Source organism: Diospyros lotus, chromosome 1 (assembly GCF_014633365.1).
Source record: "Diospyros lotus cultivar Yz01 chromosome 1, ASM1463336v1, whole genome shotgun sequence".
Taxonomy (NCBI): domain Eukaryota; kingdom Viridiplantae; phylum Streptophyta; class Magnoliopsida; order Ericales; family Ebenaceae; genus Diospyros; species Diospyros lotus.
In genome coordinates this window covers 41,947,766-41,973,617 of record NC_068338.1, presented here as the reverse complement: position 1 = coordinate 41,973,617, position 25,852 = coordinate 41,947,766, and the positions used below count along the sequence as shown (strand labels likewise).

General features: G+C 35.6%; 1 protein-coding gene across 2 annotated transcripts in view; it reads left to right on the top strand.

Moving 5' to 3' along the window:
* Positions 1-20,316, top strand: part of LOC127788937 (uncharacterized) — an 88,001-nt gene extending 67,685 nt beyond the window's left edge. Inside the window, exons 1-7 of one of the 2 annotated variants that reach the window (XM_052317655.1) lie at positions 15,209-15,543; positions 18,472-18,532; positions 18,693-18,822; positions 18,931-19,100; positions 19,196-19,481; positions 19,642-19,808; positions 20,006-20,316. In XM_052317655.1, the coding sequence (XP_052173615.1) occupies positions 18,493-18,532; positions 18,693-18,822; positions 18,931-19,100; positions 19,196-19,481; positions 19,642-19,808; positions 20,006-20,163 (951 nt within the window). In that variant the 5' untranslated portion in view covers positions 15,209-15,543; positions 18,472-18,492 and the 3' untranslated portion in view covers positions 20,164-20,316. Of the gene's footprint in view, positions 1-15,208; positions 15,544-18,471; positions 18,533-18,692; positions 18,823-18,930; positions 19,101-19,195; positions 19,482-19,641; positions 19,809-20,005 lie in introns of those variants that run through there. The other variant, XM_052317662.1, reaches the window with a different exon arrangement.
* Positions 20,317-25,852: the final 5,536 nt, after the last annotated feature.

Sequence of the window (25,852 nt, the reverse complement as noted above, 5' to 3'; positions counted from 1 at the left end):
GGAGAAGCAAGTGAAGGCGAGACCCACCCGATTTTGGTGGTGAAAATCGAGTGAGTCTCGATTCCTTTGAACCAAGTCAGTCCAACTCGGTTCTTAGCCCCGTGCTATCTCAAAATCCCGAGTAGAATATGCTCAGAATATGCCATCCAGTAAGCTCCAGATGGTTGCCACACGTCCCCTCGGGAAGCCCGGGATGATTGCCACGTGTCCCTCACTCCCTCCTCTATAAATAGAAGGCTTGCCTCTTCATTGGAGGGAGGATTCATTTTTTGGAGGGATAAGGTGTCAATTTTGCTCTCAAGCATTAAAAGGGCAGTCGATTTTTTGGGGGCAATCAGTTTTTTGAAGGCACTCGATTCTCAAAGGCAATCAGTTCTTTGGGCAATCGGTTATTACTATAGGGTTAGTTCTTTGGGCAATCGGTTATTGCTATAGTGTTGGTTCTTTGGGCAATTGGTTCTTTGGGCAATCAGTTCTTTAGGCTATTGGTTATTGCTACAGTGTCGGTTCTCAAGGGCAATCTGTTCTTTGGGCAATCAGTTCTTTAGGCAATCAGTTATTGCTATAGGATCGATTCTTTGGGCAATCGGTTCTTTGGGCAATCAGTTATTGCTACAGTGTCGGTTCCCAAGGGTAATCGGTTCTTTGGGCAATCGGTTATTGCTACAGTGTCAGTTCTCAATGTGAGTCGTTACTCAAGACCAATCAGTTCTAAGGAAGACCCAGTCGGTTCTTAGGCCAGTCGATTTTAATCAAGACTCTATCGGTTCTAATGAAAACCCACTCGGATCTTGGGCCAATCGGTTTTAACCAAGACCCAGTCGGTTATAATCAGCAGCCAGTCGGTTCTTCAGGCGCCAGTCGGTTATAATCAGTAGCCAGTCAGTTACAATCAAAAGTCAGTCGGTTATAATCAGCAGCCAGTCGATTCATCAGCCAATCGATTATAACCAGCACATAGTCGGTTATATGAACATTACTATTCATGAAAGAGCAATTATCCACTCGTAACTATTTATCAGCATAAACACGAACATTTATGCACATATCAGTAATGTCATGCATAATATTTGCAACATGCATTGAACATATTTCTCAGAATATTGTCTGACTTGGCCATCGGAGGGCCCGCGCGGGGAATCCCCCCGCGTGGCCTTCTAATTGTTGCTGTGCTCACAGGCTATATTCTAGACGGTTTTCAGTTAGCCTTGGAAGACCAATCTATTGAAGGCCCCATCAGGGCTCCATACCACTTATCACATGAAGACCTTTTCAGGTATCTCCCAAAGAAGATTCTGAAGACTATTCCAAGTCCAAATCTTGTTGAATTTTAACTCCAGCCCAATCCGGATCTGTTAAAGCCTCGTGAATGACACCCTGGACCCTTGACATTGATGGATACTTTTGCTCAGGTTGATCCCTAGATAAATAAATATTATTGTTGTAACTTGGTCACAACACGTAGAAATAATGATTGACGCATACAAAACCTTCTAAATAAATGTGGTGGATATGTAGGAGAATCACCAAAATAATCACGATAAAGCCTCTCATGAACTTCAACTCTATTGCGATTGATGACACGGCGGTTCATCACGGATCCATGATGACGTGATATAGAGCCGTGATCCCCAGATTGAATATCACTACAAGAAAAATCAGTTTTAGTGACGGAAAAATCCGTCACTAAAAACATAAAATCCGTCACTAAATTTTTCTGTGACGGGTTTAGTGACGGGGTAAAATCCGTCACTAAAGCGGGCGTGACAGAATTTTAGTGACGGGGTGAGTGCTACCCGTCGTAGATCTGTGACGGGGAAGTTCTGCCCGTCACAGATCTGTGACGGGGGAAGTTCATCCCGTCACAGATCTGTGACGGGAAGTACTACCCCGTCACAGATCTGTGACGGGCTCTACCCGTCACAAAAATTCTTAAAATAAAAAATAAAAACGAGCAATCTGTGACGGGATACTACCCGTCACAGATCTGCGACGGAGCACCCGTCACAGATATTTTTAAATATAAAAAAAATAATATTAAATAAATAATTAATATTTTATAAAATTAATATAAATAAAAAAATAATTTTGGAAAAAAAATTAAATTAATATTAATATTTTAAATCAATAATATATTTTTAATTTCAAAAAATATATTTTTAATTTTTAAATTCATAAAATTAAAATTTATATTTATTAAAATTAAAATTAATATTTTCTTTTATAAGAATAAAAAAATTTAAAATAACAACAATTTTTTTAAAAATTTAAATAAAATATTAAAAATAACATTAAATAAAATTAATATTACTCACATTCACATTAAAAATAAAAGAAATTTAACATTAAAAAGAAAATTAATATTATTTTAAATCATAATATATTTTTATGAAATTAATATATTTTTAATTTCAAAAAATATATTTTTAATTTTTAAATTTATAAAATTAAAATTTATATTTATTAAAATTAAAATTAATATTTTCTTTTATAAGAATAAAAAAATTGAAAATAACAACAATTTTTTTAAAAATTTAAATAAAATATTAAAAATAACATTAAATAAAATTAATATTACCCACATTCACATTAAAAATATAACAAATTTAACATTAAAAAGAAAATTAAAATTTAATATTAATATTAAGATTACCCAAGTTTACTTCAATGTTTACAACATTCCACTACAATCAATCGTCATTATTATTAGCATTTTCATCTTCATGATTGTCACTCTCATCTTGATCAGCTACCGGGTCCGATCCACCTGGAACAGTCGACGGTCCAGCATCTGCAGTAGATTGTTTTGTCAATCTACTTATTACTATATTCATTTCTGACTGCCACGCTATCACTTGTTCTTGCCACTGTCGTAATTGCCGATTCTCAGCCCGGGATTCAAGCAACTCATCAGTTAATTGGGTGACTTTAAGTTTCATTTGTTGAAACTCTGGTGACATATGTGAAGATGATTGGCTAGATCGATTAGTGGTAGATGGATATAACAAATTAGCTTGGGAGCCCAGCCCTTATATTCGACCCTTTCTATTCCGACCACTAACAGCTTGATAGAAGATGTCGTGTTCATTAACTGTAGGCGATGAGGACTCTCCAGTACTTGTGGATGATGAAGATGCCTCCGCACTCAATCTTTCATATTTTTCCTATAAAATTAAAACATTCATGTAAATGAATTAAAAAATTATTTTAAAATAAAAATTTTAATTTAATTTATAAAACACACTTACAGCGATGGCCCTAGATCTGTCATCGACCCACACTTCTTCTCCTTGATTATCTTTCCTGGTGTGGGTTCTCCTGAAGAATTCAAATTCATTGGGCTCACGATTCAATTCAGTTGCCTGTATAAGAAATTAATAAATAATATAGTAAATAATATAGTAAACTTATAATTTAAATAAATTAAAAAATATATATAACTTAGCATAAGTAATTACCAGCCTTCTTCGAGTCAAGGAGAATGGAATGGACCCGCCAGTGTGGAGCGACCCACCGGTCTCGGAAGCACGATTTTTTTTATTTTGTGTGGCAATTTTTTTGTTGCTTTCTTCTGCCCACTTTGCATCAAGTGCCTTACGCACGTCGGGATCCATCCACATTGCTTCGTCTTCCCCATTTCTAATTCGATGCAAATGGCTCCTAAAACTTCGTCTACCAGACTTATTCCATGTGAGCCATATGCGATCATTCTCCTCGGCTTGCAAGAAATACGTCTTCTACATTAAGTTAAGAAACATTTATATATATAAGAATTTAAATACAAACTTATATTAATAAAGAATTATAAATTAACTTACGTTAAATTCTTCAAGCCACATCCTTCGTATTATTTCTGGCACTTCATCCCAATGAATCCACGGTTCGGTGTATCGTGCCCTCCAAATCTTTCCTAATTTGCTTGGTGGGCCACTCCCAGGGATAAAACTGTCAAACACAAAATATATATATATATTCATTTGCAAGTAATAAGTTTAAAATAATAAATACAATACTCACTGATTACACTGTTCATCGCAAGATAAGTATTTTCGACCGTCTCCTTGGCTGATGCCAACCGAGTCAGTTGGAATGGGCTCAGAGTGTTGTGCAGAAGCAGATGATGAATTGAGTCCTTGCGGTGTCGGCATGAATGTGTATGGGGAATGTCTGTCTGGCATATGAGAAGTTCCCCCAACATATTGGCCACTCGGTGGTACAACATCTGGTGGGTAGAAAGTTGGTGGAACACCATAATAACCCCATGGCGGCATCGTGGTTCCAGGATATGGAAATTGATGAGGCATGGGAGCAAAAGGTTGTGAGGGTGGTGACTGGAGATTGAATTGTGTGGATTGAACAACAGGTGTGGAGTCAGGAGAAGAATATTGCGAACCAGAATTGGCATCTGGAGAAGGTGTGGTCCTATAAGATGTTCTACTTCTACTCTTCCCCTACCCGAAGGTGTTGAATGTTCTGACATCTATTTCGATAATTATATATGTATGAAAAAAAATTACATTAACATCAAAGTCATCATACTAAAAGTACAGGTACACAAATTATAAATATTCATATTTTAAAAATACAAAGGTTATTAATTAGCATGCACAAAAAAAAAAAAAACCATAAAACTATCAGTCATCTTCTATATATTCATCAATGTCTTCCTGGTCACTATCTCTGTCATCAGATAATATATCTTCCTCGTCTTCTTCTGAAACAGATTCTTCATACATATCATTTTCTTCTTCCTCAACAATATTGGAGACATCAACTTCCTCTACTAGCCCATTATCATCTTGTAAAGTGCCTCCAAGGTCAATATTTACATCAATTACAGGCCGTTGCAATATTTCATCCTCTTGAAAAGGCTCTTCCATGTTAGCTTCAGGAGCATTTATTGTACCTCGTGCCTTTGTTTTAATTACAACCATCCAACCATTTTTTTCACGACAGTAATCAGGATAAGACGCGTAATACACTTGTTCAGCTTGTTGGGCAAATATGAATGGATCATATTTCCTATATCTCCTTGATGATCGAATGTCTACAATTCCATATTTATCATGAATTTTAGTTCCTCGTGGACTTGGATCATACCATTCACATTTGAACAAAATTACTCTTTTTATTGGTAAGCCTGCATATTCTAACTCAAGTATGTCTATAAGTTTTCCATAATAATTCATATGTGAAGCTCCACCTCCTGACGCAGACACGCAAACACCATAATTTTCTGTCGACCTACTCTGACTCCATTCAACAGTATGAAATTTGTATCCATTGACGAAATACATTGGCCAATGTTTCACGTTGGGAGTTGGCCCCCACCCTATGCTCTGAATTAGTGGGTCTGCAATAACTTCGCCACTCAAATTCACCTAACCAAATATTTTCATCAATTTATGTATACATAATTAATATTAAATTAAGAAATATCTTAAACTTTACAAACTTACATGATTATGGAACCAAACACAAAAATGCTCCTCGATTTGTTTGTTTAATTCTTCGTCACTGATTACTGGCGATAATTCACGTAATATGTTTGTGTACATGCTGAAACATTAAAATATATATATCAACATAATATGAACAAAATTATTAATATGAAGTCATAAATATATTAATATAGTTAAGTTTGGGTTCTTACTCAATATAAGGTTCGACCTCTGGCGTATTTAGCAAGACATATAACTTTGCTGTTTGGAACTCATTCACATCCAACCATCTTTTTTTCATTGGACCAGCTGCACGACCCGGATAATTGAAGATAGAAATTTGTGGATGCGTAGATTCTCCCCCATCATCATTTCGAGGGGCTCTCGTCCTCCTTAATTGAATATTTGATTCAAAATAATATGAACCAAATGTGGCTGTTTCCTCAATTAAATATGCCTCACAAATAGATCCTTCTATGCGAGCCTTATTCCGAACTTTCTTCTTTAAAGTATTGAGAAACCTAAATCATTTTAAAGTTATCTTAATTTATGAAAAAGAACATAATAAATTATACGACAAAATCAATAAATTATATGAATATAAAATTTATTACCATTCAAATGGATACATCCATCTGTATTGGATTGGCCCTCCGACCTTTGCTTCGTAAACCAAATATACCGGGAGATGTTCCATTGAGTTAAACCATCCAGGCGGAAATACACGCTCTATTTTGCATAGAATGATTGGGATGTTCTGTTCCATAACTTCCAAATGTTCAGTTCTTAACATTGTTGAGCATATTTCTTTGAAAAACTGGCATAATTCAGTTATTGGACTCCAAATTCGATCTGGTAATCCTGAAAATGCCGTTGGAAGTAACCGCTCCATAAGAACATGACAATCATGACTCTTCAAGCCAAACAATTTTCCATTCTTCATATCAACACATCTGCCCAATCTAGATGCATACCCGTCAGGGAGTTTAAGTTCTTTTATCCATTTCAAAATACTTAACTTTTGTTCTCTTGTGAAAGTATATTGAGCTTTAGGTTTCCAATATTTACCCCCATCACGTTCTACTAATTCCAACTCCTTCCGCCTGCAATATTCTTTCAGGTCCATTCTAGCTTTGCTATTATCTTTAGTTTTACCTTTCACATCCATGATTGTATTGAAAAGATTATCAAAAATATTCTTCTCGATGTGCATGACATCTAAATTGTGTCGGATAAGATTATCTTTCCAATATGGCAAATCCCAAAAAATACTTCTTTTTGTCCAATTGTGTTGCACACCATATCCGATCATAACACAATTTTGTTGTTCTAAGATAGACGGGACATTACATACTCTACCAAATACGTTTTCTCCACTTAAACGAGGAGGTGGACAAGAATTATCAACTTTATTTTTTCGAAATGCAGTTGTATTCCTTCGAAAAGGGTGATCCATTGGCAAAAATTGTCGGTGACAATCAAAATATGATGTTTTCCCACCGTACTTGAGATTAAAAGCTTTTGTGTTTTCCATACAATACGGGCATGCTAATCTACCTGATGTCATCCAACCAGATAACATTCCATATGCAGGAAAATCATTGATAGTCCACAACAGAGCTGCTTTCATCATAAAGTTTTGCTTTGTAGATATGTCATAAGTCAACACTCCTTCGTGCCAAAGCAATTTCAATTCATCAATTAAAGGCTGTAAAAATACGTCTATCTTACTTTTGGGATTTGAAGGACCCGGAATAATAACCGTTAAAAACATAAACTCTCTTTTCAAACATAATCCAGGAGACAAATTATATGGAGTCACAATTACTGGCCAACAAGAGTACGGGCGACCCGATTGACCATATGGAGTGAACCCATCTGCACACAAACCAAGCCTTATATTTCTAGGATCAGTAGAGAAGTCAGGATGTGTCCGATCAAAATATTTCCATGCTTCACCGTCAGACGGGTGAGACAATACCCCAAACTCTCTCCGATTTTCATAGTGCCACCTCATGTTCGAAGCAGTAATGGTTGAAGCATAGATTCTTTGCAATCTTGGTATAAGGGGAAAATACCACATTCTCTTAAAAAGAATTTCTTTAAATTTTCCTGTGCCACTTCTTGCAGACTTAAAACGAGGATGACTACAAAACTTACAACTCCTCTCAAATTGATCATCCTTATAATATAACATACAACTATTTGGACAACAATCAATCTTCTGACAACCAAGTCCAAGCTTAGAAACCAACTTTTTAGTATGATAAAAGTCATCGGGCACACGATTACCAGTTGGCATTGTATGTTGCATAAACTGCATGATTTCATTATAACAACCTTCAGGCATGTTGTAATCAGATTTAATGCTCAACATCCTAACTGCAGCAGAAAGTTCACTCTCTGCATCACAACCCGAGTATAATGGGGATTGTGCAGCAGATAACATCTCATAAAATGCTTTTGCATTTTCATTAGGTGGTTCCTCAATATTGTACGACTGATGACCACTTTCGCTAAACATTCCTTGCATTGTAGCAGGCGCATGTGACGGTCCTGCTGCATCCATTACCATTTGCTCATACGGATTAAACTGATCTCTAAAATTATCTTCTCTATAATATTCAGTTACAATAACATTTTGAGGCATTATTGGTATTTCTTCCCCATGGTTCGTCCAATAATAATATCCTTTCATAAACCCATGCTTACAAAGATCCCTTTTCACCTCATTAACTGGTTTAAACTTCAAACACTCACATTTCATACAAGGACATTTCAACACTCCTAGCCTTATGAAACTTTCTTGAGAAGATGCAAGTTGAATAAACTCATCAACACCAGCATAAAATTCAGGAGTGATCCCACCCCTTCTTGGCATATACCGATTATCAATCCATCGACGATGCAACGGAGCTTCCATTTTCAATTCAAAAAATTGTATAACAAGCATGATTCCTAATAGATATTTTATCCTGAAAACTAACCAAATTATATTTCATCATTTCAGACTGTCATAAGTAATTGATAAATATGAACAAAAAATAAATATAATAATAAATAATTTATTGAGATAAATTTTGCATCTTTTTTATAAATTAAGATAATAAATAATTAAGATAAATTTTAATATTTTTACTTAACTCTACATGTTTGAATTGAATTTTTTTTAAATATTTATTTAAATTTGTATTTCCTTTAATACTTAAACAATTATTATAATTTTTAATTGTTACATTTTTTATTTTATTTTGATTTGAGTAATTAAGAATAATATGGTTAAAATAATGTATCTAATATATTTTCTAAGTTAGCTATAAATGTCTCACTTTAAAATTTAAAATCCATTAGTATACTTATTTTATTTTATAACAACAAATTATATTACTCATTAATAATATTTTATTTTTAATATTGTAATAAATAAATATTTCAATTTAAATATTTATCTAATTTATTTCTCATGTAATTTTTAATTTTTAGTGTTTAATTTAAATAAAAAATTAAATTGTATACCTTTTTAAAGTCATTTTAATTTTTAAAATAATTATCTAATTTATTTCGTACATTATTTTAAATATTCTAATTTTACTTTTATTTATTATTTTTAATGTTTTAAACAAAAAAAAATTAATTTTAATGTCTATACTTAATCTTATGACAACAAAATATATGTTTTCATAAATATTGTATTTACTTTTAGTATTTTATTTTTAACGTATTTTATTTAAAATTACAATATTTTAAATTAAAAATCTGTTTTAAATTAAAAACAAAAAAATAAATATTATTAATATAATTACATAACAAAATAACTATAGAAATAATTTATAAACAATTAATAAAATTCACATTTTAATTTCTAAACATTACAAATAATATAAACAATTAAAATAAAACCTAAACTAATTTAAATAAAATAATCATTAAACTCAACATACATACTAAAAACAAAAATAAATTACCTATTAAATAAAACTAACGCAATTTAAACTTTTATTTCCTTTACTACTTAAACAATTATTCAAATTTTGATTTGTTACATTTTTTATTTTATTTTCGTTGAGTTATTAAAAATATTAAGGTTAAATTTATTGTTATAAAAATTAATAACTTTTCATGGTAAAATTTTATTTTGTATTTTTAGTCCTTAATTTTTAAGAAAATATATTCGGTAGGGTATTTTTAGTGTTTATTTTTTTATTGTATTTTATTTTTAATATTGCATTTCTTATATATTTTAATTTAAATATTTATCTAATTAATTTCTCATATTATTTTTCAATTTTAGTGTTTTATTTTAAATAATAATCTTAATCTATACCTTTTTAATTTTAAAAATAATTATCTAATTTATTTCATATGTTAGTTTTAAAATTTTTAATTAAAATTTTATTTTTTATTTTTTATTTTTTATATTTTAAATAGAATTCTTTTATATTTTTAATAGAATTTTTTTAATTTTTTAATGTATACACTTAAATATTTTCTTATGACAATAAAATATATACTTTCTTAAATAGTAAATTTATTTTTAGTATATAATTTTTTATGTATTTTATTTAAAATTACAATATTTTTCATTAAAAATATATCTAAACTTAAAAAAAAAAAAAAAACATTATTTACACATGACGGGTTTGCTAGTCACATATCTAAATAACTAAATAATTAATTAGTTGTAGTTTAATTATTTAATTATAGTTATTTACATTTTAATTTTTAAGCATTACAAATAATATAAACAATTAAACTAAAACTAAACTAAAACTAAACTAAACTAAACTAAACTAATTAATATAAAAATAAAATAACTACAACTAAACTAACACAAAAATAAAATAACTACAACTAAACTAACACAAATAAATTATAATTAAACTAACAGAATATAATAAAAACTAAAATAAAATAAAAAAACATAAAATACTTACTTGAGAGCAACGAAATTAACTGAAGAAGAAGAAGAACCAAGGAATGTGAAGAGGATGAAAATGGGACAGTGAGAGAACGGGAGGGAGGGGGGGCGTTAAGTGTGGAGGGGGAAAGAAGGGGGGGCAAGACACTGAGAGAATGGGAGGGAGGGAGGGGGGGCGTTAAGTGTGGAGGGGGAAAGAAGGGGGGGATTTTTAAAGGCAAGATTGCAACGGGACGAGTCAGTCCCGTCCCGTCGCAGTTCTGCGACGGGACTGACGCCCCGTCGCAGATTGCGACGGGACGCGTCAGTCCCGTCGCAGAACTGAGACGGGACGTCGGTCCCGTCGCAGAACTGCGACGGGATTGATGTTCCGTCGCAGTTCTGCGACGGGACATCTCGCTCCCGTCGCTGATTTGCGACGAGAGATTATTTTCCGTCACTATTTTGTCACGGGATACATATCCCGTCACAAAATAGTGACGGTAATTTTTTACCGTCACTAAACGACGGCTTTCCATCACTAAACCTGTCACAAATTAGTGACGGGAGCATCCCCGTCACAAAACCCGTCACTAAAACTGATTTTTCTTATAGTGTTATGGTGTTCAACTAATGCTGTAACAATAGCCTCTTCTTCTTCATCGTCTTGAACTTCTTCATGGATCATTTGGAAGAACATACGGTTGATGTTGGATATGGTGGTTAATGTGAGTTGGTGTTTTAGATTTGTGGGTTGTAAATTGTTTAACCAAATGGATCATTTATTTATAAACTGTAAGAATATGGCTGTTGGAATATGACCGTTGGAATATAGCCGTTGGAATATGACCGTTGTTGGAATTTTAATTTTATCATACTAAAATCTTAATTTTGTTATTAAATTATATTTTGTTAAATAATTATTTTTTATAAAATTAGTAAATTGATTTTTAAAATATATTAAATATTATTAATATTTAATATCATAATATTTATTATTAAATTATAAAATAAATAATAAAATTTTATAGTAGTTAAACATTTATCTAAGGTAAAATAAATAAAATTGAAGTTTATTGATAAAGAAATGAAATAGGGAGTTAAATAGAGAAGATAATAGAGAGTGTTGCCTGAGCTAAGGGTGTTCACGGTGGGATTTGGGCAGTTTAGAGTATTTTTAACATGCCAAATTGCACATGCGGTTTGGCATTAAACCAAACCGCATGGTTCATTTTGGTTCACAAAAATCGCACCAAATCGCACCGCAATTTGCGATGCGGTCTAGTGCGATTTTCGCGGTCTGATGTAATATTGATCAAAAGCAAGCAACGACCATATATCTAAACCAAATCCATAGAATAGTCCTAAAGCCTGAAACTCAAAACCCAATAGAGCACTAAAGGAGATAACTTACAGTGGTAGTGAGCGAGAACGAGCACGAGAGAGAAGTAGGGGTGTTGGGTAGCCCACACAATAGTGACTGCCGACCACCGAGCGAGATGCAACGAGCCATCGACCATCGGCTACAGCGTTATGGATGGTGACAGTAGGGGGCAGTGAAGATATCGGCGGTGGAGCTCACGACGATGGAAGGCAGTTGCAGCGATGGAAGAGAGGCTATGGGAGCAAAAAGCGAGAGAGAGATAATGTGAGAGAGAGAGAGAATTGAGAAATAGAGGTATCAGTTGTGTCGGGCAGAGAGAGTGTGAGAGAGAATTGTGGGACAGATAAGTTGTGGGAGCAGAGAGAGAATGTGTGTGAGAGAGAGAGAGAGAGAGAGATGGGGGCGTCAATGCGTCACTTGTGTTGCAGGAGAGAGAGAATGTGTAATACCTGGTATTACATGGTATTGAGAATAAATAATTTTTTATTATTTTGAAAGGACCTCGGGTGGTCCGGGAAGTCCAAGGGTCGGTTTCGAGAAATTAATTAATAAAAATTGTCGAATTGATGGCAGGGAATGCCTCGGGACTTGGATGTCCAGGGAAGATGGCAAGAGATTGATGAGAGTCTCGAGATGAGGATAGTGACGCTGGAAGAGGTCCGACCGAAAATAATTTTCAGAATAAATTCTGTATAAGCCCGAGTGGGTGCCAATACCGAATAGTTGAATGGGACCTCTTGGAAGCTGAGGGGACCCTAGGGGTGGTTCGATTTTCTAAGTAAGGCAACCCTTAAGTGTTTTCGGGTCGAATAAAAGTCTCGTGCAGGCGTAGGGACAAGGTCGATATTCCTAAGTAGCGGTCAGTTCTTAATTTTGATAAATCGAGTTTTGGTGTAGTTTAGTGGTATAATTTAAAGTCTTGGGAGGGTTCAAGAGCAACTATAGAAAATTCATAAGTGTAATTATTATATTCTTGATTGGAATTATGGTAATAATAGGGGGATTAAAAATTGTATTTATGTATATATATATATAGCCGTGTGAGGAAGCTTCTTGAAGCTTCCTAGTGAATGTCTCTGTAAATTTGAAATGAGAGGGCAGAGCATCCGAGAGATGGCATGGCCGAGAGAGGCATCGCGCGCGAGAGAGAGAGAGTCCGCGAGAGAGAGAGCATTTGTGAGAAAGAGTGAAGTTCGGCCATGGCAGTAGCTGCCATGGCCGACGATTGAAGCAAGCAGCAATGGCGATTGAGGTAGCGTCGGGTGGAGTTGGTCCAGCAAGCTCACGAGCTGGATCGCGATGGCGCCGGTGGTGATCAGCAAGGTCCTCGCGACGGAAGACAGAACGGCTGAGGCGGCCAGGAGCTCTGTGGTTGGCCATGGCAGCCGGCAGTTGCATCGTAGAGGAAGCTTGGTCGTGGTGGCTGCTCACTCTGATGGCAGCGGCTGGTGGCAGCGACGATGTGGTCGGGAAGTCTGGCGGTGCTGGAGGCAGGCCTCGGCGGCGAGCGGCAATGGCCGGTGGTCAGCGCTGAGGAAGATGAAGAGAAGGCACACGTAGGGGAGAAGGCGCGAGAGGTAGGAGGAGATGAATAGTAGAAGAGAAAAGGAAAAATAAAAAAAAAAGAAATAAAAGAAAATAAAAGAACGGGAAATAAAGGAGAAAAAAATAAGGAAAAATAGCTAAAAATTTCAGAAAAATTAGGGAAAGTTTTGGAAATTAATTTGGGGCCCGAGGAGCGTGCTGGAGGCCGAAAATGAGATTTGGGCTCAAGATTTACAGCCAAGGAAGCAACGTCGGGTAAGCGTTTTCCCGATGTCTTCTCCAGAATTAATCGAGGTAAATTGAGTTAATTCTTTCCTAGTTATTTTCATTAAATGAGATAATAAATTGTATAGTATTGGTTGGATTGAATCCTCGGGTAGGGTTGATTGGAAGTTGTTGCCGGGTGAGTTTTGCGATGTGTGGCGAAGTTGAGGGCATTGGTTGAATGCCGGATGTTAATGTTTGGTTGGATTTTTGTGTGTTTGCCTCTAGGTTCGACCGGGAAGGCAGTGATCCTAGAAGAGCTTGGAGTTCTGGCTGGTGTTCTCGTCGAGGCAAAGATGAAGCTTCGAGCCAGGTAAGGGATGGCCCCATGTGGAGGTGACCTTACAAGTTGGTAAATGTGTTTGATAATGTTTTTATGTAGCATTTGCATGTAGTGGTTGTTACTTGTGTGATGCAAGATCTAGTGGACCAATGGCCATACGAAGGACTAGTGTTGTGGGGGCCGATAGGTTGATACTTCCAACCTTGGTGGGTTTGTGAGGATGTGTGAGCCTAGTCTCATTTGCATGCGTTTGGCATACTTAAATATGGTTATATTCATATTTACATTCATTGCACCCTTACTGAGTCTTTATGACTCATGAGATTTTACCTCATGTGTAGATTATGTGAGTCCAGATGCAAGCAGGGATGGTGCCGGAACGCTGTCGTGGCAATTAGCTTGTTGCTTGAGATGTGTTATTGTGTACTCTCATGTATTTTCATATATGTATTTATGTAATTAAATGTAAGCGATATTGAGCACTAAAGATATCTAGTTGTTGTAATCATAATGGTGTGATAGATGATTGTGAGTCTACGTGTTGTGGATGTGGTTTTAGTTGTTGAAGCCAAGTTCGAACCAAGTAAAGACCAGCGAAGTATGTTCTCATAAATTCCTAATACTCAGCGAAGTGTTGTTATACTAGTTTTGTGCCTGGGTCACCTCTGGCTTGCTATGAGGCGAGTTGAAGTGAGATGAAGCTCACTCAGGTTTCGGGTCTCGGTCCGTTGAATTTTCTTGTTTAAGTTGGGACCTATTCTTGAGTGGAGCGAAGGGAATGACGAAGTCTAGTTCCCACCTAGGGCGTTTCCTATTGAAACATAATTCAACCCTTCAGTTGCGATTCGTCGGGTGAGTAATCCAGTCGATTATTTATCGGTAGCGCCCATAAATAAAAATGAGTCGTTACAAAAGGGTTGAGTCAAAATGGCATTGGCATTAGCATTTAATTAATGCAAAGGACAAGTCTTAATGGCATTGGCAGTTCACAGCTTTAATTAATGCAAAGGAGATAAATGGCATTGGCATGCGTGTATCTTTAATTAATGCTAACGACAATTCTTTATTAATTTAATAATAATTTATATAATTATAATATTTATTATACACGAAAATATGAAGAATCGGACCACCAAGGGCTCAAATTGTGTAAACCATGGTTTGGGCATATAGCAAACCATTTTCGACTGCTTTGATGAAAAAATCGACTGGATCGATGTGGTCCGGTTCGGTCTGGCTGATTTTCGTGGTGTGTCAATTTTTTTACACATCTCTAGCTAGAGCAAACACAATTTTTGAGGTAAAATTAAAATAAGAAATAAACTATTTATAATATAATAGGAAGTTGAATGAGGAAGCTTGCTCGAGATAGTCTTAGGAGGAGAGTGTAAGGCCCGATTTCTGGCCTTATCATCGAGAAGGCCTGAGGAGCCGAGCCCATGTGCAAAGGGAGCCCTAGGGCTTCAAGCTCCCTTCCTCTTAGGCTCTTCCACAGCCGCTGATTCCTTCCTTCGAGGCGTCGATCAACCTTCCACCTTTTCATCCCCCATTCACGAATCGGGAATCTCGTACCTTTTCTTCCATGGCAGCAACGTCGTCCCCTCTTGCAAGATTTATTCAGCAAAACCGACTCCCTCTTCTCGCTCTTTCTCTTGCGCTATCTTCTGCCCTCTCTCTCTCTCTCGCTCGACTTCTTCTTCTGAGTGCTGTGGGTGGCCGGAAATCGCAGGTAAGAAAGTAGCCCTGTGCCGTCATTCCGGTGATTTTAATTCTGTGTGGGGTTGCGCCATGGCCAAGATTGATGGTATCTTGGTTCGTGGCTTCGAATCCCCTTTGCCTTCCCGCGGTTCGGTCTTGTCTTCTCGGACGCCATGTCCGATCTTGCTTCTTCTTCTGCTTCCTCTGCGTCGTCTTCTTCTTCTGCTTCCTCTGCGTCGGCTTCTTCTTCTTCTTCGCGATGAATCCTAGCCCCAAACAGCAAGATGGCCGTGGCTTGGCGGCCTCCGACGAGAGTGGTCGGAAGCCAAGCCACCGCCGCTTGCTGAAACTCCCTTCCCCAACCCCCTCACACGCGCACAGCTTGGCAGCCAAATTTCCAAACCCTAAAAATTAATTTTGAGTGTTTGGTTGGTTGGTGCAAGCCTAATCCAATCCATGTATAGGCTGCACCTGATTGCTCCAAATTATTCCAGAATTAATTTAATATCTAAATTGATAAAAAATAATTGAGATAATCAATTTCAATGATTATCTAATTCTTGATTTAATACAATCCATATTTATTTAATGTCCAAATTGATAAAGGTGATTGAAATAGGCAATTTCAATGCTTATTATTTAATACATGATATTAAAACTATCTTATGGTACAAATTTATTCCTACTTATGTCAAATTTGTCCGAACAAGCATCTAAGGAGGAGGGGAGGGGGGATATACCCCATCTTTCAGTTTACCTACACTGAGCAAATTTTATGTTAACGCAAACAAGAGAACATTTTTCTCATACTCATGTTCATCTATTTCTCAATTTATTTATATTAACTTATGATTTATTGACTTTCTAAATAGATGTATATTACATTTGGTTAGCCACATCCAATTCTTAACCAATTCTTATTTTAATTTTGTAACTAAAAGAAATTTAATTTGGATCAAGTCCAATTTTATTTCAGATCGAACCCAAGTTTATCTTCAAAAAATTCTAAATTTAATCAACACATTTTATTAATGCACAACTAATTTTCTTAAAAGTTCAGCATTAGAATTATATTCACTTCACTCTATTTTTCACACTCGTACCATTTGTGATCCGTTAGTTATTTAGGATAAACATTTTATATTGTTGGAAATATTTTAGATCTCACATTTTTTTTATTTAATTCTCATGTAGTTTAATATTTTTATTAAGTGGTTTTGATTCGACCCAACTAAGAGGCAAATGAAGGAATTTCAAATTTAATACAACAATATGAATGTGTAATTTGTATTATAGTAACATTTGCTTCATGTATATTGCTAATCATCATTGTATTCTTAATATACTATCATGATAATATTTCTTAAAATTGCATTTAGAAAAAATAGATCCATGTTGTTGACTCTGTGCGTGCCTGTTGACACTTATAGCTAATTTCATTTTCTTTAATTTACATTTAAGAAAAATATAATTCATGTTGCCTTGATTTATACAAGTTGATACTTATATCCTATTCATTACATGTTGTCTTTCGAGCTTAAATAATAACATAAAATATGTCTTAAACAAAATAATTAATTAGAACTATATATTTCTAACTACAATAAAAGTTGGTTGTTGGTGCATGGTGCACCACCTATATATTTGAGTGAGAGTTGGTCCACCCTTGTTGGCGTAAAAGGTTTTGCCATCATGTTCACATTAGGCATGAAAGATTACGCCATTATGTTCAAATCAAACGTGAGTGATTTCACCGAAAAATAATTTGTGGGTGAGAGTCATTTTGCCTTTTTAAGTTAATGAATATATGAATTATGGTTCTAACTTGTTTATTTTTAAATATGCATGTTTATTTTTTATCTCCTACATTGTCTTAATTACTATTTGGCATGACACGATGTGATAATTTATCTTTCAATACATTAATGTTATATTTCTCCCATTATAATACTCTTTATCTCTCATTAAGTCTTTAATACTTACCCCTTAATATTTTTAGAATTATAGGTTGGCATCAACCCTAACAATAAGGATCTTGGTAGGAGATTCTAATTGGATGTACCCTAGATACAGTCCAAACTACAACACAAACACCTCATTTCACTAGATTTGTACATTTGAAACCTTATATTATAGCACGTACGTCTCACTCTCACTAAGTTTGGGATAAACTAATCCATTGATATTTTTATAATTGTAGATTGGAATCGATCCAGACGGTAAGGATTGTGATAGGTGATTCTAACTATATATACCCTAGACATGCTTCGAACTAAGCACATACATCTCACTTCACTAGACTTGTGCATGGAAACCTTATGTTTTTTTCTTTTGTGTTTTGATTAATTTCGAACATTGTAATTTTATGATGAATTTCGGTTCACTGGACAATGTTCATAGTTAATTGAGATGCTTAAATAATAAATGATAATGATACAGTGTAAGATTTACTATTCTCTGTTCAAGTTTTCGATTTCATAAAGAATAGTGCGAGTCACGGTGTCTGAAATTAGGGCGTCGGAGAGAGTGTGAGTGGAGTAAAGGAAAATAGTCAATCACCTACTAGTCGCTCATGTGCTCAGATGGCGGCTCCATTCCAAGTAAGGTCAGTCCTTGTTTCTTCGGGGTCTCACTGATAACGATGATCAAGTCTTGGTTAGGGCAAGCTGGCCACGGTGTATAAGAGAATTAGATCTGTTTTTCAGAGGGTAGTGTCTGTTGGTTTGTTTGTGTCTTTGGGAAGAGCAGAATGATTAAAAAGTTGGGAATGTTTGATCTTTCCTGTAATTTTATAACAATTTTGTTTCTTAATCGCCTGGGCCTAGTTTAGGACTGTTTTTTCCGTCAGTTCCCTAGTTTAGTAATACATAAGCTGCCATCAATTCTTCTTTCTTTTGATGACACACACACACTCAAACCCTGATGATATATCTATGAACTAATTTAATATTTGCTCCAGTTACGGTAGTAAGCGTCAGAGATGGGTACACAAAAGATTTCTGACGTTGATGGTGTATTAGGTATGTATGTGATTATGAATCATCTTTATTGGTGCCACTTCACACACAACAACAACAACAACAATAATAATAATAATAATAATGCATTCTTTCCATCATCATACGATATTTAATAAGCTGCAATTTTGTGTTGGAATTGCTTTGATTGCATCACTCACAGGAGTTTCAAGATCCATGAGACATGTTCGGCCGGCTCACTACCTCCTCAAAATAGAGTCTTTCTCATTGCTCTCCGAATTTAAGGTTGAAAAATGGGAGTCTGATGATTTTGAATCCGGTGGCTATAAGTGGTGTGTCTGATATTTTTCCTACATAATTTAGTATTTAATATTATTTAACTTGGTAAGTCAGTAAGTAGTATCCCATAAAAATTGAAGGCTTTCTTTAATGGGTTTCAGGGGATTGTGCCTTTATCCAAATGGAGATAAGAAGAGAAATGGACATGGTCACGTATCACTCTACTTAGTTATAAGGGATACAAATGGTCTTCCTCCTGGTTGGGAGGTGCATGTGCAATTCAAATTATTTGTCTCCAATCATATACAAGACAACTATTTAACTGTCCAAGGTCACTGTTAATTTTCATAATTTCGTTGGAATTTTTTTTTTTTTTTTTTATCTGTGATATCGGAGTTTAGTTGCCTAAACTTTTATGTAGTGTAGATGTTGACGGTAAAACGAGATGCTTTCGTGCCATGAAGACAGAATGGGGTTTTCCCCAATTCCTTTCGCTTGACTGCTTCGAAAACGCACAAAGAGGGTACCTCCTTGGTGACTGTTGTGAATTTGGAGCGGAGGTTTTCGTCATCAAATATGATGGCAAAGGGGAGTGTTTATCCATAGTGAAAGAACCCAGCGATAACACCTTCACATGGAAGATTGACAAGTTCTCAACAATCACCGACACTTGTCTTTTCTCTGAGGAGTTCAAAGTGGGGGAACACAAGTGGTATTATATGCAGTCTTTACCCAATGTTTAGTTTGGAATTAGAGAATTAATTTATGGTAGGAAAAGGAAAGGAAAATGCATATTGATCTTGATGTGATTGAACTGTTCCAAAGTAGGGCATACTACTTATACTTAACGTGGCTTTTCCTTTAAAACTCAGGAAGCTATCGTTGTATCCTAGAGGACGACAAAATTCAAATGGAGAGAATATATCCCTCTTTTTGGTTGCGGTTGATCATACAACGCTTCATCCTCATCGAAAACTGTATGCCAAATACAAGCTGCGGGTAAGGAACCAGGTTGGGCATGCGCACCATGAGAAAGAAGGTAAACTATATCTTCTAGTTCTGAGCTAGCTAGTTAGCTATATTGTAACTGGATAATATAAGATATATATATATATATATAATGGATATGACTAGAAATAATAGAAATGCACTTTGATTGAATGGTGTCTCAGTTTCTTCACCTTTTGGATTGAGCAGAAAGTTCTCTTTGAACTTGCATGGGCTTTTCTCTTACAGGTTGTGACGGGTTCTCTAAATCAGTTGGCTGTTGGGGATACTGGAACTTGAAGGAATTGAGCCATCTGAAAGACCCATCACAAGGATACATAGTCAACGACACTTTAGTTGTTGAAGTTGAAATCATGGCCATGTCTGTGCTTAAGAAGTTTCCTTAAACTTATTATTACAGTGAACAGAACTATGTACCCAAAATAAATGTTCCTATTTCCACCCTGTAATTCTTATTTGTCTTTTCTTTGTATAGAAATCCATCTACTTGTACATACATTAAGATGCTGTAGAATATTGAACCCACAACACGGTTTCCTCTTGCCCGCAAGCTTAAGCACTTATATTTCAAGTTCCATCTCATTTGATGCACAATATATAAAATTGGTGTTTTTTGTGTTTAAATATTGAATAACATGAATAATATGGTAAAAAAATTATTAATTTTTGAAACAAGTAATAATCGAGCTTGTGAACGAGTTTATAAATGTAAACAAGCTACGACTGAGTTTATTTATTAGTTTTGTTTGTAATTTATAAAAGAGTTTGAAATTATAAATAGTTTAAAAAAATATGATAAAGTAGGAATTTTTTATTAAAAAAAAAAAGAGAAAATTTTGATCTCAAATTCTCAATCCTTTCATATATAACTTTAGTTGTCAATGGTGCACGGCACATGAGCTACAGAGAGTGTTCATGCAAACTTATAAAATCATAAATGATATATAACTAACATTATAATAATAATTAATAATTAGAATCATTTCAACATAATACTAAAACTCTTAACGATCGACATGACATGAAACATTGTTTCAAATTCAAAGTCTCAGTACTAGTCATGTAACTCAAGCCTAAATGTTATAAAATAAATAAATAAACAATTAGAAGAGAGAAAAACATAAAATTGCTTTATTGTTACAGAAAAACAATAGAAACAGAGCATATTGACCAAACATAAAATTATTTAAAAAAAAAAAAAAGCAAACAAAATAGAAAAAATTGCAACAGAAAAACAAAAAACAATATCTTTGAAAAGAAAATTACTGCAAGCTGGACAACAAAAAGAGAATTATATTGAAGCAACGATTTAATATAATATTAAAGCAATAATATATATAGTATTTGTGTTCTGTTTTATACACTATTCAATGACTGGGTTCTGAAACTATACGTTGCACCAATATCTAGTTGTGGGTAAAGATCAGATGTTCAAGTCTGATTCGGTGACACTCTGCAGATAAATTGGATCTTAAGTCTATATATTATCTACTTCCACCAAGCAAGATGATATAATCAGAACTGGGTAAAGACCTTGGTGACTTGGATAAAATCTTAGCAACCTTTTAGGATCAGAATTTAAACAATATTGCATCGTCACTTTGCTAAGTGATGCCATTCATCAAAGTCTTTTAAAGTTGCGTGGTTCGGTTTGCTAAATTGCTAATAGAGGTCATCCCTACTGTTCAGTTGCTGAAAGATAAGTGTTAGCTTTTTGTTTCCACTACTAAATCATAGTCAGGTTTCACTGAAGGAACTTTACCAATTATTAATGAATGTGATTGGATGAAATCTAACATAATCCACTTTAAGTCAAGAAATTCAAGTAGGCTATGTTCTGTAACAGCTAAATTTGGGTTGGCCATTCAGCGCCAAAATATCAATGGCTTTGTTTCACATTCACCATTTCGACAAACTGCAGAACTTGGAGCTGCCCTGTTAACCCAAGCCCATTCCAACAGGTGAATAAGAGTTAGGTTCCAAATTTTTACAACCCTACCATCCCAAAAAGATGGATTCAAGGATTCAAGGTTTGCTTCATATTGAATGTAGGCAACCCTGCCCGGATATCCCAACCGCCCGATCTATCCGAACGAGAGCGCCTACATGAGAGAAGAGAAACAAACACAAGACAAAAATACCCTGGCATGCATACATATGAAAAATACAACAGCGGAAGCAAAACAATAGACATGCACGCCTACAAGTACCCTGCTGGAACAGCAGTCAAGGAGTATATAAAAATATACAGACATCTGTGCCAACGATAAAAGATACAAGGAACAACCGGGCACAGTCAAAAATGAGAGTCAAAACTCTTAACAAAAGATCAGAGAAAACGGGGGCAGCTAACTGTACACCCTACCGACACGGCTGGCTGCTAGGTGGCACGGTCCTCGCCCTCGACTTTAGCCTTACCCTTACCTGGAATGATGGAAAGCAAGGTGAGTCGCAAGACTCAGCAAGTTTATATAATAAGGAAAGCTGTAAACGAAACAGAAGAGAAGATCACCCCAAATATAAATCCACATGTACACACAAGTCATGTGACGCAACAACGCAATAGTGCCGCATAATAAAACATATACCGGTCCTTGGGGCCCACATAGAACACCTGGCACCCAAGTCCTATACCAACCTGTCGCTGCCCTGAAAGGCAACATAAATCACCACAAACCTGTGCGCACTGTCCCGGGTCGGTACTCCCGTCACCCGTATCCCTGCCGGTACTCCCGACAGCCGAGCCAAAGGCTCCCTCGGAACGGTACTCCCGTCCGAGAACTAATAACTACCAGTAACCATGCAATGCATATAAAATGCAAGGCGTAATGAGCACCAACGTGATACAAGGCGCCCATACATCCAGGCATCAAGCCATGCTCCGCCCACGTAGTAAATCACACGCGATGCATATGCCCGTGCTGGATGCAACCTGACCAATCTAAAATGTCTGTGATCAAGCATAACCAAATCATGATGATCCCATCATGCAGCCCGAACCCATGTGCATACCAAACCATGCAACAAAAATGAAATAATCAGGCATGCTATAATCACATAACGGTAGAGTAGGTTAACAGTGCCTGACACCGGTCAGCGGTTAGTGACCAGGAGAGACCATCTGACGGCCCAAAATAGACCATACAACAGTTTCACCGTCACCGAACGGCTAACCCTTGCCCCCACTGCCCAACCGCTCTAACCAATAAATAACCGAAAATCCATAATAATACCCGACAGTTAAGAACCTAGCCCCGGGTGAGTACAACATCATTCCCATAGGATTGGGGGTGATACAAACCCCCGTAGGCAACCAACGATTAATACCCTCGAAACCAGGTTAATAAATTAAATTATTAAACACACCGTTTAAATTCCATAACTTATTAACAGCCAAATCTAACGAAGGGAGGTCAAATAAATTGACATTGAAAGAATCGACAATGAGGGTATAAAGAACTTGCCTTTCCGGAGATAGTCTTAAGCTCAGTTTGACCAAACACGGTCAAAGTTATACAAACTGCAATATTTCAATTATAGACAAAATTAATAAAATTGGGCTCCAAATGAAATTTCAACCGCAGAAATTATTAATTACTAAATTAATTACATACCTGGATAATTAAATCAGGGATTAAACGGAGTTTAATCCAATTTTTGAAGCCCCAAAATCTCAAATTTCCCTCGCGAGCTGCTGGTTTTTCTCCCAAACTTTTACTGCTGTTTACTCACTGTTTTGGTGCAAAAAGAAGCCCAAAATCGGGCTTTAATTGCGGCCAAAATCGGCCAAAAGAAGTGGCCAGCGCGCGGCCACGTGGCAGCGCTGGGGCGGCCACCGCGCGACCGCTCGCGCCCGCATGCTCATTCAACCTATATAGGTTTTAACTTATATTTAAGGTGACTTTTTCCCTCTTCCGCGATTCACGCCAGCACCCCACAACTTCCATTAATCACACAATCACCCCCTATAATAATTACAGAAATGCCTGAACTTTCTAAAAATCACACAAATTAATTTATTTTAATTTTTTTCTCTTTCCAAAAATTCCCAAATAACAAAATTAATTATCTTAATTTCTTATTTCCATAAAATCATATAATTAAATTTTTATTTAACCACCACAAATTATTTTGATATTTCTCTTAAACCCAATTACCCCCAAAATTAAATTAATAGCTATTTACGGGCGTTACATTGAATGTATTCAGGCTGGCTATAAATATAAATTTGCTAACAGTTTGGTAACCACTGTGCAGGATTGAAGTACGGAATGTATACATTAACATGGTTATGACCTTGTAGAAGCACTTCAAAGAACACCGCATAAAAACTCCAAATTTTAACACCCAACAAGAAGAAAGAACAAAAACACACTAACCCTAGAAATTTTTGATTGATCACAGCACCCAAAAAAAAAAACTCAGCTTTTCGAGGAGAGCATCAGTCATCTCGATCCCAAAAGGATCTTCTGGGTCCATCTCCTCCAAAATATTCACTAGCTACTGCACACTCCTACACAGAATTCACCTGTGCATTGCAAATAAACATTACTATAATCGAGAAGGGAGGGAGAGAGAGAGAGAAGGGAGGGCGATATTACGCGAACTTCTTGTAATCGTCTCGGCCGGTGACGTGATAACGCTGCTTAACAAGAGCTTCCCTGTGGCCCACACGGGAATGCCAGGGTTTTCTGAAATCGGAGAAGCCAAATGGGCTTGCCGTCATAACTATTGGGCAATTGCAGTAGCATCCCCTACTTTATGACTCATATCTAATAACACACTTTGGCAAAAATATAAAATAAGAAAAGGAAAATTGAGCCGAGCCGAGCCGAGCTGGCTCGGCAGAAAAACATTGATCTCGAGCTCACGACAACCTTCGGACAAGCCAAGCTCGGCTAGAGCTTGAAATCAAGAAATTATACCTATAAATAAAAAAATAAAAAAAAAAGACAACAATAAGAGAAAATGACAACAGCGGCAATGCTAACTGCAGCGAATGGCGAAGGCGGCGAATATCAGTGGATGGCGGAGACAATGAAGGCAACGGCGGCAGACGAGTAGGATGGCGGTGTCGACGGAGGCAGCGGAGATGAAAGCGACTGGCAACATCGACGGTAGGGGAAACGAACGACGGCGATGGCAGCAACGAAGGCAAAAGTAGACAGTTGAGATCCGACAAAAATGGAGAAGGAATGAAGAGGGTGGGGATCAAACCGCAATCTCTTGTTGAGACGGAAATCATGTCCGTCTCAAAGACAGAATTTCAGGTAATGGAGACAAAATATATTCTTTCTCTATTAAAAAATAAATTTAAAATTTAATAATTTTATGTAAAATAATATATTCACAAAACTATAAATAAATTTATAAATGAATCTGTCCATGAGTTTATTTGAGAGCGCTTCTAATCAAATATATTTACGAGTATTTAATTTAACATATTTATAACTTATTATTCAAACTTATTCGTAAACCTTTACTAATCAAAATTTACTAAATTTAAATTCAATTTATTTATAAATTGAGATTTAAAATTAAATTCAAGTTTGACTCGTTTATTTTAATGAACAAACTCGAATAAATTTTTATCAAATCAAAATATTGAGCAACTCGCGAATAGTTTAGCTCATTTGTAACCATATAATTATTTTGAAATCTCAAGTGATAAAAAGTAATAGCAATAGTTTCAGTATAAATTTAAATAACAAAAAAGCACAAGAATATTTAATTTAATTAGTTAGTAGGTTAAGGAAAAATTTTCATTTTATTTTATCATTTATAAAATTAAAAAAAAAAACATTATTTTTGTATCTCTAAATTTAACAAATAACAAAGAGGCACACGTAGGTACAACTCCTTACCTTGTGAGGGTTGAAAATGTTGTTTTTTTTTGCATAGAATCTTACTTTTGTTTAGCAAAAAAATTTTTTAAAAAATTCTTATAAACATGACATGGATCAACTATATTATTAGGGGATAAAGTGAGGAACACGATAATGTTGAGTTTTCTAATAAAGTGATCATCCGAGTACACTTTGTGTTTCCCCTTCTTTTTTTTTCTTTTCTTTTTCT